At 32.4% G+C, this 20047-nt stretch overlaps 2 protein-coding genes across 4 annotated transcripts in view; both read right to left on the bottom strand.

The window, feature by feature from the left end:
* Positions 1–7: 7 nt before the first annotated feature.
* LOC148314043 (U3 small nucleolar RNA-associated protein 6 homolog) lies at positions 8–6846 on the bottom strand. Of its 2 annotated transcripts, XM_088257156.1 has the most exons (9): positions 6716–6846; positions 6403–6513; positions 4487–4799; positions 3120–3308; positions 2241–2444; positions 2025–2138; positions 1159–1368; positions 621–806; positions 8–437 (listed from the first exon to the last, which is right to left on the bottom strand). In XM_088257156.1, the coding sequence occupies exons 2-9, from the start codon at positions 6492–6494 to the stop codon at positions 30–32; spliced, it is 1716 nt and encodes a 571-aa protein (XP_088113282.1). In that variant the 5' UTR covers positions 6495–6513; positions 6716–6846; the 3' UTR covers positions 8–29. The 2 variants fall into 2 exon arrangements, with proteins under 2 accessions (XP_088113282.1, XP_088113364.1); XM_088257238.1 differs by lacking the exon at positions 6716–6846 and having other exon boundaries at positions 6403–6701.
* An 812-nt stretch (positions 6847–7658) lies between these two features.
* LOC148314042 (serine/threonine-protein kinase dyf-5-like) overlaps positions 7659–20047 on the bottom strand; it is a 31122-nt gene continuing 18733 nt past the window's right edge. The window contains exons 2-12 of one of the 2 annotated variants that reach the window (XM_088256826.1): positions 16238–16429; positions 13852–14019; positions 12831–12997; positions 11541–11712; positions 10739–10914; positions 9903–10304; positions 9665–9790; positions 9428–9586; positions 8659–8809; positions 8456–8558; positions 7659–7926 (exon numbers count right to left, since the gene is read on the bottom strand). In XM_088256826.1, the coding sequence (XP_088112952.1) occupies positions 7841–7926; positions 8456–8558; positions 8659–8809; positions 9428–9586; positions 9665–9790; positions 9903–10304; positions 10739–10914; positions 11541–11712; positions 12831–12997; positions 13852–14019; positions 16238–16393 (1866 nt within the window). In that variant the 5' untranslated portion in view covers positions 16394–16429 and the 3' untranslated portion in view covers positions 7659–7840. Of the gene's footprint in view, positions 7927–8455; positions 8559–8658; positions 8810–8993; positions 9297–9427; positions 9587–9664; positions 9791–9902; positions 10305–10738; positions 10915–11540; positions 11713–12830; positions 12998–13851; positions 14020–16237; positions 16430–20047 lie in introns of those variants that run through there. The other variant, XM_088256901.1, reaches the window with a different exon arrangement.

Raw genomic sequence — 20047 nt, 5'->3', positions numbered from 1 at the left:
TTAGAATATATCATATTAAAAAATACATCTTATTTTTTACTTAAACTATACAAAACAATAAATTTGTCAACATACTTATTATCGAGAGAAGAGCAAGCTCTCGTGTACAATGGTCCACAGCATTCTGGGTGAGCGTTATCCATCTCAAATTTAATGAATTCTAACCAAACCTCAGGATTTTCCTTCCCAAACTGGTGTGTAGCAATTTCGTGGCATTTTTTCAATTGCTCGTAATTTATAATTTTTTGGGAGTTCTCCAGCTTCATCATCGTCTTATGGAGTTCCATTTCGAATGGAGGTATCTTAACCATATCTAAATATTCTTGTCTGGCCACGCCGATGCCACTAACATCGTAAAATGTTTGAAGAAAAACTGGTTTCAACTTTTTGCTTATATTTGCAGACAACCTTAAACTTTCTTCGTTCAATTTCTTCAACTGAAAGGTAATTTACACATGAAATAAAAACAAATGGAAATGTTAGGGGACAGACGTAGATGATTTCTGCGAACAAAGGGACTGCATTCCTATTTGAGATTATGCAAGCAACGTGTAAATGTAATATGCTTAAAATTTAGAAAAATATTTGAGTACTTAAAGGCTCAAAACTATGAGATGTACCTTGTTAAAATCTCTAGTGTTTTCCAGTAGAATAGTCCACAGTATGGTCCCCTTTTCTGCGGGTAAAGCGGCTTCAGCTTGTTTGAAAATGTCGATCAAATCATTAGGATTAGATTTGTTTCTTTTTAATCTTTCTTCCCATATATACTCCGATGTTGGTAGATTCCCACTAGCTTCTTTCAACACCTAAAACAGAGGTAAAGATAATTAAATCTTGGTGACATCCTCCCAATATTTTATGCATGTAGAAATAGGAAGAAACCTTATGATCGGAAAAATATATCAAGAGAAAAAACAAAAATTACAGGACTTGGAGTCTTGATAATTCTAGAGCAGACTTCTGACTTTTCCGAATCAGGTTATCTGGAAAATTAAGCCATTGAAACGCTTTCTTATCATTCCAAAATTTTCTAAAATGCGTACAGATAACAAGTGGAACTGAGCATATTGATAAAGAAATAAACCCTTTAATGAAACATCAGTTTACACTCGTAAAACAATACAGCAATTATGATAATTTTAGTATATCCTGTGTTACCTTAGAAATTTCTTCTTCGGAAGTTTCATCACTATAGGTCAATATGTCCAACCAGAGCTTATACAGTTCTTCCGTGAGTTGTGCCAACATATGACTCTTCGTTAATGCTCTCTTCAATATTTGTAGCTTGGCAACTGTATCACTGGGCTCTTTAACCGTCAATTTGATGGCATTTTTAACGTAAGCATTGCAGGCATCAGCATGTGGGATCTAAATATACAACAAACAAACAAAAAATGCAAAATCATATAAATAAGCACTTGATAACAATTAATTGGTATCTTATTTTTAACTAAAACCCGAGACATCTATCTATATATGATTTTTCATATTCCCACTAACATGATCACTACTGCGAAATTTAGGTTTGTCATAGTTAAGAATATAACTATGGACTATAGACAACTATGAATGATAAACTACATTATGATAAAAAAATTAATTCAATCCGAGTATCGCCTTACCATAAAGTGTGTTACATGTGATTTGTGCCCTTTTACTGGGAGGTGCCGCAGTCGAAGAGTTAAAATGGTTAGTGATTTTTTTATACAATCTTAGCATCTGTGATATTCACCAAAGATCCCTGCATGATACTAGCTTCGTAACAAACAATATTGTATGTATATTCATGATAATTACACACTGTTTGCAGGCAGTTTTTTCATCAACCCCGACCCTAATTATACTAATCACAAGTAACCGCAAACCCAATTCCCGTGTCTACAATGTTTTTTGGCGTCTCTCGCGCTCTACCAAAAATAACCAAATAGAATGCTTATAAGTGTGTCCCTCTCTCTACTAACAGTAGGTATGTGAAAGACGCTTTTAATTATTTCCCGCAAACAATGTGTTAATAAAGCATGTACCTTTGTAGCGGCTGTTTCATACACATTGAAGAAATTTGCAACGTTTTCAGGACATTTTTTAAGGAAAAATTCTTCTTTCAATGATTTCCAGTCAAATTTTCCAACAGATTTCCCCTGTAAACATTGAATAAGTTAAAAGCTGAAAAATATTAAAATAACAGGCATACTAATGAATGTTTTTTTTTATAAAAATCATTTATTTTATGAAAATATTACCTCGAGTTCACACTGTGCTATGTAGTCCCAGGTTTCTCGTTTGTCACTGTGATTTTTCCACAGTTCAGAAAACAGTTTATCTTGGAGGGTAACAGCAAAGTCAAATTTGTTAGCAATTTTACTCAGTTTCACGACCATCAGCACATCAGGAACATGCTTTAAAGCACTTTTCATAAATATTTTAGCTCTCGCAAGTTGAGTTTCCTGTAAAAAAAACATTAACTTATAAAGACTGCAATTGTTATAGACTCATGAACATTATTCTCTCATTGAACCCATTGATGTATAGAATTGCTCCAGATTGAAATAATACAAGACTTTTGATTACGGTCAAGATTTAATGGGCATACTGCATTCTCATTACATACACCATTCTCTGTCTACGAGAAATTATAACGTCCATCACCCTGACAACCTCTGACGGCCAAATTGTTGACAACATCATTGGAAAATCAACCAATATTACTTACCATATCATGTACACTTAAATGCAAATATGAATGAATTGACGAAACTGGCATAGTTTGTCAGAATTGTACATTAAATTGATTGAAAATCGAAAATTATTTATTGATATAATTTTTTGTTTTTTGTCTGCCTCCGCAGTGTAATGGTCAGCACGCTCGGCTACCGTTCTGGAGATCCCGGGTTTGATTCCCAGGGGGGGGTCTAATAAATATAAGTGATTTTTTCACTCTAATATTTATTCAATATTACCCTGGACTGGTACCTGAAATGGAGTACTGATCACATTTCCTTTGTGTGTTAACAATCAAGATAACACTGCAATAATATAATGCAGTGTCCTATGCACCATTGGTGTGCAGACAAGGGTTTGAATTGAATTGCTGAATGATTTAGCGAGGAATTAAAATTTACCATTTTTTCAGTTGGTGCATTTTTTGCCGCTGTTATCTCCATAATAAATGCATCAACGTAAAGTTCCTGACAAGTAGGATGTCGCTGTAAGCCCTTTACGGCGAACCTTCTCGCAGTGTCGATGCTGTTCATTTCTTCATATTCCCAGCGACAAGCTAACTGCCATACTCTGGCTTTATCACTGTGAACCTGAAATAAATCTTCAATTTTAAACTGGGAATTGCAAATAACATAAAACGCCTTTTGAATTTTTATTAAGAATCCCAGTAGTGATCAGGTCTTAAGAACAGTGTCCGTCGATGGTTGCTTCTCGTTGGAAGGTACAAGGTAGAAAGTGATTTAATTAAAGTCCAGGTGTAATTATTTTATTGTAAAACCTTTATACTGTAAATTATTATTGTATCTCCTGTATGAAATGTATATAGTTTAATAATTTAAAAAAAACAAACAAATAATATTAAAAAATAAATAAAAAAATAAATAAAATGATATTAACATGTTGGTATCTCGGTTCAACACAGGCCATGCCTAAAGAGCCGTAATACATATAGTAAATGTATATGTATATAGTGAATGTATCTATGTATCTATGAAATAAATAATAATAATAATAAATTATTATTTTAAAAAATAAACATAAATAACCTTGAAAATTTATGTTAATTTTTACTTACTAAAAGGGAATCAAAGCTATGGTCCCTCTAATGATTTTATTGAAAACTATTGATAATTTAAATACAATTTCACCCAAAATAAAAATAAAAAAAGAGGAAAAATAATCATGTAAAAAATTAAGAATAAAAGTTTCTTTGCTGCTTTTCTAACTTTGTTAACAAAAATACAAATTACTTCAGAGAGATCGCCGGGCATCAGTTAATAAGAAAAATGAGTTGATTGATTCTAAATTCTTTTCCGCCTCCGTGGTGTAATGGTTAGTGTTTAGCTACCGTGCTGGGGGTCTTGGGTTCGATTCCCAGGCGGGGGGTGAAAATAAATGTTAGTGATCTTACACTCCTATATTGATTTAATATAGTCCCTGGACTGGTCCCTGAAGCGCAGGAGTGATCACCTTGCCTTCATGTAAGTAACGATCAAGATAACACTACATCAGAAGGATGCAGTGCCCTATGCACCATTGGGTGCGGAAAGGGTTAGAAGAAATACTTTTATTGACTTTGGTGCTTTCAATTTCAAATTAATAAGCTTTTACCGTATATGTTTTTTTCGAATCATTGAGTTTTTATAGTTTATGTTTAGTTTCCTGTAAATTAGGTGTGGTACATTCTATCAAGCATCCACCAGTGTAGTAGTGAGTGCAGAGTGAGTGCGGACAGGTTAAAAGTAGTTCAATTATTTAAAATACTTACTTGAAGCAATTCCTCAAATATTGATGAGACGCAAGAAACAAAATTTACTTTTTTGCAAAATAAAATGTAGTTCAACCACAACTCCAGATCGCTAGGAAAACGATGAACTAATTCCTTGTACAGTTTCCTCACTCTCTTGGAAATAGCATACTCAATCTCAGCCTTTTTTTCATTCATGGATCTAGCTTTTCGACGTATTTTTATATTCTGAAGAAGAATGCACTCATAAGCTATGTAGCTAAGAAAGTCTTCTTTGCATTTTGTTTGTCTGTGAATCTTATATTCAAAATCGGTCCGCTTTTTAGTGATTTCTCTAAAAACATAATCAATTTTGAAGACATAAATAAAAAATCAAGATCGTAATGAAATGTTTAGGAGGAAGAGGCAGTGAATAACATTAAATTTATATGGAAATAATACGGTTAGAATCTTGCATACATCCAAATAAAAGGATCTCCAAATAAAAGGATCTCTAAAATCTAAATGGCTATTGTGAATTCAATTGTACTGTGTCATGAGATTGATCATGTATCTAGGAGTTCCAAAACTTTGAGTAGTGTGGTTTTCAATCATGGGTAGAATGATGAATGTTGCATATCGCTCACTCCTTTCAACAACATCATATATCAAAAATTGACAATTTTCAGTTTTGCATGTTTTCGGAATGTCCAGAAAATGTACTTTATCCCAGCAAAAGCAGAATATTTTTAACTTAATATTTACCCGCTACAGGGCAGAAGGTGTTGTTTTTGCATTTTGAATAAAAGGTATTATTTAATTATTTTTTTAACATATAAAATATTTTTCAAATGGAGAAAAAATATTCAGGTTTTACCTAAAAAGATCTGTTGCACAGCAAAAAGTTCAATAAGTGGCTTGATATTTATTTTTAATACAATGTATTATATTTTTAAACTTTAAAAACGATCTCCTGAATTTTTTTTTTTATGACGTTGTTGAAAGGAGTGAGCGATATGTGCGATCACTTTACCGGCCTATTACAGGCCATAAGCCCTATAATTACCCATATTCTTCTTCATCTATGTTGAGATGTCAAAAAACGTTTAAATTATATGTATAAAACCATCCAATGGCCACAATACCTAGACAAAAGACATCTAAAGGTGAGGACTGACCAGAGCATTTCGTCGTAACGTAACATTCGCAGCGAGCGTCCGAATATCAGATGGAGTACTCGGAATGAGCTTGGTTTGCTGTACTGACTATACGAATGCTCGCATCCTAACGTGTTACGTAGGTATTTTTTTACGAAAATGGCGCTATATAAGTTATCCAATTTTATTATTATTATTATTACGACGAAATGACTCCTGTCAGTCCCCACCGTAATAGAAACACTACTTATTCAAACTTTTGTAATGCTCATTGAAAATATATAAAATTTTGAGATATTTGGTTACAGTAACATTTGAAATATGAATATTTTTTATTGACATTTGTTTTTATATTACATCAATAAAACTTCAATGAAAATTTTTTCAATTCATTCAACATTAAATTTAAGGATAAATGTAGAACTGTTAAAATATTTCCGTGAGGAAATTTATGAAGCCACAAATTCACCATTGCCAGCTCCTACTCGTGTCACTCATAGAAACAACTTTGTTTTTATGCTGAATTTCTTGGCTATGCCAAAATTTACTAAATTATAAAAATATTTTGACAGATCCCATTTGTGCTCATCGTAGATTTAAACATTTCTAATCTACAAGAACCAGTCAATAACATAATTGAATTGAGTATCATTTTTTGTGTGTTTTTAAAACATTCACAATATAGTTTTAATGGGTTTGATGTATTTCACATTACATGATGTACATCTATCTACTCACACGTATTGATTAAACCCCTTCCAAAGCTAAATTAAAAATAAACTTTTACTTAAATATTCATACTTTATTTCTTCAGGTGTGTACAAATCGATTCTTTTCATCTGTTCCAACTCCGAGAGCATATCCTCAACACGTTGGTTCACAAATTCAGCCATCGTTAGTTTATTTTATTACCTACAAATCGATAACAATTCAATCAAAATAAAATAACACAGTAAAATTATTTTATAACACTTGAGTTCAAGATATGACATGAACAATTTCCAAAATATTAGTAAAAAGAACAGTTAATTATATCGAATATGAGATCAGCCGCTGAACTTATTCAGTCTTGACTGTGATTCACGAGAATATACCACAGACTAACTGAATATACCTTGGACTGAATTGCAGAGCTTATTATAAATGAAAACTTAATAAATACTAATCAAAAATGCTCCCGAGACTGTAGAGAGAAGTTGACAAAGACTAATTATATAGCAATTGATTTTGACAGATTTACACAATGATTTACACGTGTTTTTTAATCTATATTGTCTATGGTTATATTTCTTTTGTACTAAGGTAAGTACTTTTCCATTTTTTTCTGTATCAATAATAATCTTTCGATATTTTTCAAATTCATTTCTATATTATATTTATTATAACCTTTTTTAAATATTCATCTCCCCTTCTGAAGAATAATGCCCCAAAAACTTAAAAGTTAGCAAAAACTAACAATGTGATTTTGGGAGTCTTTCTTTTTCTTAACCTTATATGTGCCTAATGGTTCTTAGGGCACTGCATCGAATCAACAATTTAAGTTTAACTGTTATTTACATGAAGGCTAGATAATCAGGCTTGTGCTTTAAGTAATGAAAAAAAACAGAAATATGTATTGAACCTCTTAGGAATCGAAACCTAGATTTTACTACTACACTACGAAGGAAAACAAAAGAATGATTATTCTTATTAAATAATCCCTACCAATCTGCACTTTGCTATTTATAATTAGAACATGCCATGGAATATGGTATAAACTTACCAAGATTATTAAAATTGGTTTTCTTGAATGAGCTCAAAATATTGGAGGGAGAAACAAATAAGGATGAAATTGAAACAAAAAAATGTGTATCAAAATATATTTCGTGTTGGTAAAACAATTACATACTGCTGGAATTTATATTGTCCAAGAAGTATTTATTATTACAACATCTACTAGGTGAAACATTTTTTTAAAGAGGACTATTCACCTGTCATGTTACATGTATAATCGCATGATTAACTTAATTCCTTTCCATGTCCTTGATTAAAATGATTGCATTTAAAACACACTAATATTTAATTATTTTATAATTCATTTTATTCTCAAATAAACATTTTTATAGCTAGTATTTAAAAACTGTAATTACAAAAATGCTATTGTTTATATGCATGGTCTCTTTATGAAATGATAAAGTAAATATATAAGTATGTACATATTACGATAAAAAATATTCATATAATTTTCAATTCGAAGTAATCATTTTAAATATTTGGATGCCCAATCAGTGCGAGTGAGAAATGATGCATTTTTTAAGGATTGTTCTTCGTCTCCGATGATGAATCCTGAAATTTTAAATATTATTTTTATTTACTTTTTATGCCATCATATTACCCCTTTTATCTACCCTCATTGTTAACAAAGAAATTGTTTGGACTAGTGGAATGTTATTTAAATCATAAATTAAGAGATCGTCTCAATGATTAAACTGAGAGCTATATTGAGATGAGTACAGGAGGTACAAGGATCAACCGAACGCCACATTGAGGTTGGCGGGGATTGATGGTGACTGGGAGTCGCGGGCTGGAGACAGAGATGGATGGGAAGCTCCGTGAACAGTTTTCACGAGGTCTCTGCGCGCGGCTACTGGCACAACAGAAGTGACGAGGACACGGAGTGCGCAGTGTGTACTCGAATTATTTAGTCCAAAATTGATAGCCCCACATGTTGAAGACTTGGGCGGCCGCAACGGGAACTAATTTTATTATTATATTGAAATAATCTTACTTATCATTTTAATTCATTGAAATGAAAATCCATTCATATTTATGTCAAATAATTTTAATAATATTTCATAGAATTAATTCATTCTACCTGTGTCTTTTCGAATTTGGCCAAATAGAGAAGTGTCTAATTTTTGTCCAGCATAATATCTTGATGTACTAAGGTACTGTTCAGCAACTGATTTTTCATTTTCCTACAATAATAAATTTTTTAAAATAAAAAAGTATGTTAAACATAACAGGTTCACAACAATCAATAATTCATTTTTTCAAGTAACATTTAGATGGTCATACATTTTTCGAAGGCCATAGGCTCCAATCGCCAACATTAGAGTTCTTTCTAGGGTAAACGGTAGCTACGTTGTTTGAATTCTTCAGTAAATTGTTGACTGCTGCCATCTCTGATACATTTCGGTGTCTTTTGCTTGGCGTATCTCCAAAATATCTGTTTGTAGAAATAAAAACAATTATATTTAATATGTTTCCATAATGTGAAAAATCACATATAATAAGATAAAAATAATGGGGAAAAGAATCTTGGTAGAGACCTGAAATGTAATATATATTTTTTTAAAGAATTCAGTACTAAGTCCTCTATGAAAAATGGTAAAAATCAAACGAGCGTATTAGAATAAACCAATTTATGTTGACATGAATACAAATTAAAATTATACAATAAATCATATAATGTAAGCTACAAATTGCATTATCACAGCAATATTTTGCTTGCTTGAAGTTTTTTCTTCGAAATTTTCAAACGTGATTTATGGAGATAGTAACTCCACCAATCAACCATTAATTGATTCAATGTTTCAAAAATGTTTGATATATCAATTAAATTGAATATTTTATTGTATCGTTATTGGAACTTGTTTGAATTTCTTGCAATATAAAATGATATCCATTTCTGTGTAAAATTATTCATATTCATTCTGAAATTGAAAAAAAAAACTTTTTTAATTTTGAATCAATGAAAATTTGAGTTATTGAGTCATGGAAAATTTCAGGTCCCTAATAATTGATTTTACCAACGATTAAAATAAATTGTCTATTTAATTTTTACCTATTTTGGGCGGAGGGTTGGCCGGCTGCATATCTAGAATTACTTAAGTACTGCTGTCTAGCATTGCTTTTTAGTGGTTTCAAAATATCGTCAATATCGAAACCTGCACCACCGAGCCAATCCTTTTGTTTTGGGTGATTGTCATTACTTATTTTGCCACTGAAAGTAAAGTATTATTATTTAATCTTGTCTTATTCAATATTTAAATAATAAACATTGCTTTTGAATTATTCTAACCCTAATATATCAGCAAACTCATCATCTGAATTCTTTTCTGTGGCTACGTTAACTCTTGATTGCCTTCTATTCGGCGCGGGCATTGCATAGCTATTATTTACAGCTCCGTGTAGATGAACAGGGTTTCTTAAAAAATAATCATAATGTTTACAAACTCAATTTAATCTTTATTAATTTATTATTTTAAGACCATAATCAAATCATTTATGATAAGTACATTTATAAAAAGAGATCTTACCGAGTTCTTTGAGTGGGCATATAATTAGATATAACAGTAGGTGGCACAACTTGGATAGCTTGTACTTTCGTTGATGAGTTTTGATTTTGATAAGTTAATGCTTTATTAGGGTTAAGTCCACTATTGACTGACCCATTTGCCAAATAATCACCGGCCTGTTTAACCAGAGTAGTATTTTCGGCCGCAACTGCTCCCATTAAATCGATGTTGCTAGCATTCATCTTGTCTGTATTTAAATTTGTAATGTTAACCAGTTTATTGCTTATTATTATCTTATTTCCAATGATGCCATTATTTATATTATCTTTGCTGTTATGAACAGAAGCTTTTATCGTTCTGTGCATTGGGTGAAGCGATGCAGTTGAATTTCCTAGTTTAGCGCCTAGTTGAAAGTATGGATACCTGTTGACAAATAATTTCCAAGTAAAATAAAATGTTTTGATGATTTTCATGTTAAATGTTGTATTGTTTTTAAAAGAAGCACTGAAAATGTGGTGCTGAAAAACAATGTGGTGTATCTTGGACTGGTCATAACGCAAATGCCTGTAACTGTAGGAACTTCCTTTTAAGGAATTACTGTCATCTATTATGAATTCTAGAACCTCTATGAATGTGTGATGTGCTAAGGAGATGAACACATCAAGTCAGATTATTGCCAGTCATTCCCCCATATAGTGGATAGACCAAATAAAGAGTAAAACAGGTTGTGCCCTGAACAAGTATAGATATGTGCCACTAAGCCCAATGTTGACCACAACATCTTGATCTTCATCTTGATGAAGTAGTTGCTTTATTTTATTTATCAGACTAAACAAGTCACGTAATGATTTGTATACCTTAAAGCTTGTTGCGCTGTTGGTCTTTTACCCGGATTCCACATGAGCATGTCTTCTAATAGTTTCATGCCTTCTGAACCAGCTCCAGTAACAATTTTCTCTAGTGGAACTTTGGTGAACATGGGGAATTTAAAGTTCATAGCATTAGCGAGTTGATAACCTTCTGGCCAGTCATTCTAAAATTAAGATGATTTCATGAAAAATTCACCATCACAAATAAGGTATTATTCACTCATCCTGGTAATTTTTAATTTAATTGTTCTACTTCCCTATTCTGATTATAATCCATTTGTATTTCCTAATTCCCTATTCTATTTTCTGACCCGTATCCCACACCCAAGTGGCGGAAAAGACACCATTTCAAATCAATGAGGTGATCAGTCTTGCGCTCCAGATTTATGGATAAAGGAGTGTAACATGTTTAATGGGATATGGTTGGTGTAGATCAGGGCTTGTATTTTTTAATGACTTAAACAGTTCTAATTAAAATTCTTTACTGATCTGTAAAATCACCGTTGCAATTATTTTATTTTTTATTAGACTTTTTTACAATTGATAATCATAGTGAAAGAGTCTGATTATTCGTAATTTCCGCCATTTTCAAGGTCCCAAAATTGAGTTTTTGCAATAAATCATAATTGAAATCATCAATAATTGAAATTTGAAAAGATTTTGCTTTAAAAAGTATTCATGAATTATTAATTACTAATAATACTAAATTATCAGTTGGCAACCCCTGTATTTTTTTCTTCTAAACACCAGATACAAACACAAAGAATGCTGCACACAAGAAAGTGCTTACTCTGTCTGGCGTTCCGAGTACAGAGCAAATTTTGAATATTTCATCAATTTCGCTATTCCCGGGGAACAACGGCCTGAAGGTATACAGCTCTGCCATGATACATCCCACAGCCCACATGTCTATAGGACTATTATACGCTGTTGAATGAAGCAGAACTTCGGGCGCTCGATACCTGTGAAAAAATAAACGGCCCATTACTCAAATTAATTTGATATAATAAATTTGAAGAAAGATTCTTCATGATTTCTCTAACAGATATATTCTTCTTCTAACCCTTATCCGCACCCAATTGTGCATAGGGCACTGCATCGTATTGACGCAGTGTTATCTTGATCATTATTTACATGAAGGCAAGGTGAACGCTCCTGCGCTTAAGGGACCAGTCCAGGGTAATATTAAATGAATAGACAGAATTAAATTGTAAGGCAGCAAGATTCAAATAGCCCATGGACAGTTTTTGCAAGCATTGATTTTTTTGTTGTTTATTATTATAGGGTTCAATAATTTGATTTATTCAAAGATATATTTGTGTTCTTATCGCATTTAAAATCAATACTTTTTTTAGGTAAACCTAAATGGCTTGTGTTAGACTATGGCTGCCTAAACCAGATACGATCCCGAGCCTTACCAAATAACTAAAAAGATTGGAGGTCTGCAAAAACAAATACTTTAACTTTTTAAAGAAAAAATAAAATACAGGGATATCATTGTTATAGCATGAATAATTTAGTGGAATAAATATTTCATTGATTTTTTAGATGGTATAAATATAAAATCATTTACTGCAAAAATAAAATGTAAAAGGAAATTTTTTGTATTTTCGGTCAATCAAAAAACGTTGCGGAATGCACAAATATAAGTAAATTTGCTTTAGACAGCACTGTATAACGTGAAAATAGAAATCAAGTTATGGGACAGTGGGCATGTAACCTAGAAACTATTCCTTTTTTTCGCAGAACATGGTTTTATTTTTATGACATCCCAAATAAATTAAGGAAATATTTACTCTAATTAATTATTCATGTTACAACAATTTTATCCCTGTATTTTATTCTTTTGGTTTCTGCAGACCTTCAATCTTTTTAGTTATTTGGATTAGCCCGAGATTGTATCTGGTTTAGACAGCTCTGTTCTAACACAAGCTACTTAGGTTTACCTAAAAATAGTATTGATTTGAAATACGATAAGAACACAAATATCTGTTTGAATAAATAAAATATTGACCCCTTTGTATTCTGGTCAAGGGAACTCGAGTCTATGTTTGATTTGATACATGGAATATTATTTTACCATCTAGTAGAAACGTAATCTGTATATGGGGGTCTGGACCGAACTTCTCTTGCTAATCCAAAGTCTGCAATTTTAACCAACTCTGGACCCATACAAAGAAGATTTTCTGGTTTCATATCCCGATGAAAGAATCCATTTCGGTGCATAAATGCCAAACCTTGTAATACCTAAAATAGAATAATAATAAATAGCTGTTATTATGTTTTTTTTGTTGTTTTTATTTTTAAAAAAATATTATCATAAATTGTATACATTTATTTAAATCACATATTTAAAAAAAAAAATTGCAGAGACCCACCAAGCCACCTTGTGTGTCTTGTCGGTGGAGTTTTTTTTTAATACATTTTTTTATGGTTTTTAACCATTTTAACCTAATATACACACAAAAAAGAGAGAAAAATTAAGAATATAAACATTTTACAATTTTCATACCCGTCTCTTCGTCAGGACAATCACTACCACAGCATGCAAACAATACTACCCTTCACCACCATAGCACACTTGAAACTACACAAAATGTTTAAGACGTGCGATTTTGGTCGACCCGAAGACCAACATGCACTAGGGGTTGCAGCACAAACGTGCATTAAGAACTGAGGTCTAGTGCAGTTAGGAAGGTGGACTTAAAAATCTCGGTGAGTGGTTAAATTACTGACATTTTTTAATAAATGTGTTATTCACCTGAAAAAACGCGCTTAGAGTGTCAGAAATGAAAACTCTAAGAAGCAAATCAGGCAAGAGTCTTCGAGATAAAATAAATGCCAGGATCAGGGAAATATGCGAGATTGAAGATGTCGTTAGGTAGAGAAGGCAACGAAGGAGACAATGGTATGCGCATGTGAGGAGAAAGGAACCATCCAGACTCCCCCACATCGCACTGTACGGCCAACCCCATGGTAGACGACTTCCGGGCAGACCATCAAAGAGATGGGTCGATAGCTGGGAATCGACATCGCAGGAGGCTAAATCCTCTTAAAAACAGGCCGCAAGACCTACAATACTAATAAGAAGAAGTATTTACCTGGTATATCATATTTCTAATGACGGGTTCGGGAAAGTGTCTCTCTCTGTCTTTTATCAATTGATATAGGTTTTCTTTCATATACTCGAAAACGAAATAAAGTACATCGTTCTCTCTGATAACCTCTTTTAATTTTATGACATTCGCGTGACTCAACTTCTTTAGGGACTGAAAGAAAAAAAGAAAACATTGCATTACATGCGAAATACTAAAATATCATATAAAGTAAGCGATTTAGCCAACGAAATTTATATTTTCATCAAATGATTCGGCAGTCACTTTGTGGTGAAATCTATTAATAGTTAATGTTTTACTTAGTAAATACCACTATTTCTTAAAATCTACTGTGACACGTGTTTCGATGCATTCCGCAAAATTTTCAAACACCGTATTTGAAAATGATGCGGAATGCATCGAAACACGTCGGCTGTCCAAACTCAAAACACAGTAAGGGATTTTTTTGTAGTACTTTTTTTGCATTTTTGGACTAAGTAGATTCTACTTAATCCAAAAATGCAAAAAAACGTACTACAAAAAAATGTCCCTTACTGTGTTTTAAGTTTGGACAGCCGACGTGTCACAGTAGATTTTAAGAAATAGTGGTATTTACTAAGTAAAACATTTATTAAAAATTCATATTATATACAGACGGACACAATTTTATTATTATTTTTTAAGTATTGCTACATTTTTTTTACTTTTTTTATTTTTCAACTAGACATTTCTACTTATAAAATATCAAATTAAAGTTACGCCGGGACTCCAAATAACTAAGCTGTTCGGCTGTCCAAACTTAAAACACAGTAAGGGACATTTTTTTGTAGTATATTTTTTTTTTGCATTTTTGGACTAAGTAGAATCTACTTAGTCCAAAATGCAAAAAAAACGTACTACAAAAAAATGTCCCTGTGTTTTGAATTTGGACAGCCGTGTTGTGCTTGGGGAAGGACTTAAATTGAATATTTAATTATTATTCTTAATTAAGTACGTGATTTTGTAATATGATCTTTTTTCTTTGTTTTTTTTTATTTCTCATTTAAAATAATCATTTAATATTTATTTCAGTAATTTATATCTTGGATATCACGGACAATTAAAAATTGTGAGAAATGAAAATTATTTCGAAAATATTTGATGGAAGTTAAAACATTTCTCAGAATAAATTCTGATAAAAGTTTATGAAAATTAAATATTCTTCGTTGATAGTTCAATTAACCTTTGAAGGTTAACCTGTATTTATCTTAATGTACCTATATAATAATTCAATCAAAATAATAATCGTATGGGTCAATCTATCGTATTTATTTTCTATTGTATTTCTATACTTTTACATTAAAAATACATTTCACGTTCAATTATCTATGGTAATATCTAATACATTTACGAATAATTTCGACAAATGACAGAAAAAAATCCAAACTAACAAACTTCACTTCAAAACCCTTATCCGCAACCAACGGGGCAGAGGGCACTGCATCATATAAACGCAGTATTATATTGATCGTTAACACATGAAGGAAAGGTGATCAGCCCTCCGCTTCAATATATTTATTTATTTATTTATTTATTTTCATAATACATAGATTCATTCAATATACATATTCATTTCATATATACATTTATTATACGTATTACGGATATACTTATGTATGATCAATTTAACTTCCGAGAATTTGAGCAGTGTGGTTGTCAATCACGGGTAGAATTGGTAAATGTTACATGTGTATAAATTTATCACTTTAACCAGCCTATGACGGCCGTAAGCCCCGTAAACGCCCAGACTTCCATAGTCTTCTTCATCTTTGTTGAGATGTCAAAAAAAAAATTTGTTTATTGTGGTACGGATGCCTCGTAGAAAGAATAATAATAATAATATCTCTTTATTCCAGCTTCACTAAGTGGTGGGTGCAATACTTAGTCAGCCATATATGTTTTGCAATTTTTTTTTATGCAATGAAATTAAAAAAAATAAACAAATAAGAATAAAAGTAATGAAAGGAAACGGTGGAAGAAAAAAAAATTTGGAGAGATGTAGATAAACATTAGCTCGCTGGCAAACGCAGCACTGTGCTCCAGTGCCGCCACATGTCCAGCCCCCATCTGTGCTCCACAAGCCGCTTTATGATGATGTTGGAGCTCTTCATCAGCCTCTCCCGGAAGCCTGCCACTCGGTGCCTTAACAGGCCATCCCAGTGTGGTAGGCGTGCTGTGGCAAATATACCACTCGCGCTGCAGTGTCGGGGTAACTTCATTAAAGCTCTGTAGCCTTTATTATAGCATATTTTCATGTTCATTAAGCTTCGTTGTGTGACCTTACACCACAGTTCGCTGCCGTACTGTTGTGTACACAACACTTGATGTAGTAAAGCGAGTTTTCGTCTCTCACCTTGACCTCCCGGAGACTCATGGCCTCGTCCCAGGAGTAGTACTTCCTCTTCATCCTCTTGATGGCCACCTTCTCGCCGGTGTCCCGCCTCTGTCCGAGCACCACGCTGCCGTACGTCCCATCGCCGAGCTGGTTCAGCGTGATGTACCTGTTCATCGCGAGCCTTAGATCATCTCGTCATTGCGGAGGAATCTGGAAACAAATACCATCCCGATACTTTGAATATGCCCAAATCTCGTGCCTTTGCTTAAGGGGGAAATCTCAAAATTCAATTCTAGAATGCAGACGACTACGCAAGAGGTCGGTCGTACATTCGCGCGCGATTAAAAAAAATATATCGCTCACTCCTTTCAACAACGTCATACCTATATCAAAAATCGTAAATTTTCAGTTGTGCATGTTTTCAGACTACCCAGAAAATGTACTATATCCTAGCAAAAGCGGCATATTTTAAACTTAATATTTACCCGCTACAGGGCGGAAAGTGTTGTTTTGCATTTTGAAGAAAAGGTGTAATTATTTTTTTCTTAAATATACTAAATATTTTTCAAATAGAGAAAAAACATTCAGGTTTTACCTAAAAAGATCTGTTGCATAGTAAAAAGTTCAATAAGTGGCTTGATATTTATTTTTAATACATTTCATTTTATTTTTGAACTTTAAAAACGATCTCATGAAAAATCAAGTTTTTTTATATATGACGTAGTTGAAAGGGTGAGCGATATATATGAGTATATTATAATTTTCCTTTTTTTTAGTAAATACATAGAAAAAAATAATATATTTTCATATATATTTTTTCAACTCCTCGCCTTTCAATAAATCTTTTCTTTTCAAAACCATATATTTATTTTACAGAAAAATTTATTTTTTCAATACAAAAACGGTGTTTTAAGACAAGAAAAATTCGTAAAAGTTTTACCTGGATTTAAGGAAAATTAAGTTACTATTAAACGTATGTAGGGCCTCAAGAAAGGACTCTAAAAGGACTTTAAAAAAATATATGTATTTGAATTCGATTTTTAAAAAAAATATGTACATATTGAAAAAATATTTTTATCATTCTTTTTTAACTTCTTGGCTTTCAATAACTCTTATTTTTCAAAATCGTATATTTTTTTTAAAGAAAAACTATTGTTTTTAAAATGTAAACGAAATTGAGTTTTTAAGGAAAACTCAATTTCGTAAAATGTTACCTAGGTTTGGAGAAAATTAAGTTGCGATTCGTTGTATATTGTGCCTTAAGGCCCAACATACGATAAAGAGCACATTAATTTTCTTTAAACGCAGGTAGCATTCGTGGTAGTTGAATTTTTTGCTTAAAATACCGTTTTTGTATTGAAAAATTAGTTTTTCTTAGAAATAAATTTATGGTTTTTAAATTAATATTTGAGTTTACGACACAGAATAAGGAACACTAGGATAAGATAAATATGCGAGAATGAAAATGTCGTTAGGTGGGGAAGGCAACGAAGAAGACAATGGTATGCGCATTTGAAGGGAATGGAATGGAGATATTTTTTTCCCTCTCCCCCACAGATTTAATTTTTGTCTTCGGCAAAAATAATTGCGCCTGGCCTCGCCGGGGTTGGCGGAGGTGATCATTATATCTAGTGTTTTGTGTGCATACCTGAACATATAGTAATCAAATGACAAAGAGTGTCAATCAATAATGATGTGTGTCCTTATGAATTACCTCGTCTTAATGTTCATGTCAGGGTTAAGATATGCAAGGCCGTCACACATCAAAACAAAACGTTAACGCGTGTTTGTGTGTGTGTGTGTGAGTGAGTGTATGTATGTATGTGCATGATGTACATACATATCGCTCACTCCTTTCAACAACGTTATTTATCAAAAAACACGATTTCACAGGAGAACGTTTTTAAAGTTTAAGAATATAATGAAATGTGTTAAGAATAAATATCAAGACACTTTTTGAAATTTTTACTGTGCCACAGATCTTTTTAGGCAAAACTTGAAGGTTTTTTCTCCATTTAAAAAATAATTGAACAATACCTTTTCTTCAAAATGCAAAAACAACACTTTCTGCCGTGTAGCGGGTAAATATTAAGTTAAAAATATGCCGCTTTTGCTGGGATATAGTACATTTTCTGGGCATTCCGAAAACATGCACAACTGAAAATTGACGATTTTTGACATATGACGTTGTTGAAAGCAGTGAGCGATATGTATGTATACACATCAAACGCTCCTATAACGCTGAGATAGGTACCGTGTTATTGGAGGGGAAGTTATAAAGAGTTGATGTTTTAAAATTTTATTTCAATTTTAAATTACTCATTTCAGTAATTTCCGCTAGTTAAGATTTTAAATTTCAATTTATAACATCAACCCCTTATAAAATTCCCTAAGATAAAGGGGTAACTATGTCAACGTTGTCGGGGGGTTTACTGTATATTATATTTTATGTAAATGTGAAGAATATTTTGCTTTGTATTTTTAAAGCATTATTAACTTTGTTGTACGGTAATATCAGTGGCGTGTACAGAGAATTAATTAGGGTAGGTAGTAAGGTAAGCTGGTACTACTTACTAGGGTAGGTAATAGAGGTAGGTAGTAAGGTAAGCTGGTACTACTTACTAGGGTAGGTAATAGAGGTAGGTAGTAAGGTAAGCTAAGTACTACTTAGTAAGGTAGGGTAGGTAGTAGTTGCATTTTTTTATGTTACGCGGGTAAGTTAGGATAGGCACTGCTTTTCTGCCAATATGGAATGCACGCCCCAGGGTAATATAACACTGTTATCATCATTCATCTTTCACTTTGTGTAATACCACTCTACTTCATGACAACTAGTTACGGAATAACCAATCCCTCGTCAGATGATATTTGAAAACGGGAAGAATCTATTCTTTATGATCTTTTAGATATGTTATTTAAAAAAAAAAACTATTTTCATTTACAATAATGCAAATGATAAATATTTAATATTGGTGAATCGAAAATAGGACACTTATCTACTTTTACCAAAATTGCTTTCTTATCATTTCATCGCATCGTTTCAAAGATTGATCGCTTCAAACAGCATCGAACACGCAAAGCATTTTATCTTCGATTTTTACATTCAACACGACTAATGGGAACTTCTTTTGTTTATAGGTATATGAATCCGGTGAAATTCTCTATATTAAATGTCAAATTAACTTAATTATCTATCATCCTGGCAACTATATAATGATATTTATATTATAGTTTTGCTATCACTGTAATATGGTGGTATTCAGTGATCCTGTTAAAAATTAAACGTTTTATTGAAAAATCTGCACAAAAAACAGATTACCTGGATACTCACTTCCTGTGTTATAATCTTGTTTCTAATTTTCTTTCACATTTTCTTTAATTTTCGCAATTTAGTTCATAAATAAGTGCATGGGAAGAGAGGGTCTGTCAGGAAGCCTAGATGCTTCAGTATGCGAACCAGGAATGCGCTTGGAATAGCTTTCGATTTTCTAATTTCAAGGAATCCTATTCTCTAATTAATTTTATGACTCCAAAATTAATGCAACCTGATTCCGTATGTTCAACAAAATTATGGAGATTTTTTTAAAGGAGTAACGAAAACTTATATTTTACAGGTTTGTCTGCAGGTAAGATAATAAGGATAGTGAAGGGAGATGTTGCGATACATGTAGATATATCACCAACACCAGACTAATTGAAAATAAATATTCATAGAATTTATTTAGCGATTGGCGGGAATCGAACCCGCGACGCCAGTTTCGCAGTCGAGCATCTAACCAACTACGTCACGGTTCTAATTGATAAAATAAATCAAACTACCTACCTCAA

The sequence above is a fragment of the Brachycentrus maculatus genome, unplaced genomic scaffold, assembly GCF_059751285.1.
Source record: "Brachycentrus maculatus isolate JH-2025_06_01 unplaced genomic scaffold, ASM5975128v1 h1tg000002l, whole genome shotgun sequence".
Taxonomy (NCBI): Eukaryota; Metazoa; Arthropoda; class Insecta; order Trichoptera; family Brachycentridae; genus Brachycentrus; species Brachycentrus maculatus.
The sequence above is the reverse complement of the archived record's forward strand: the minus strand, read 5'-3'. Positions and strand labels throughout refer to the sequence as shown.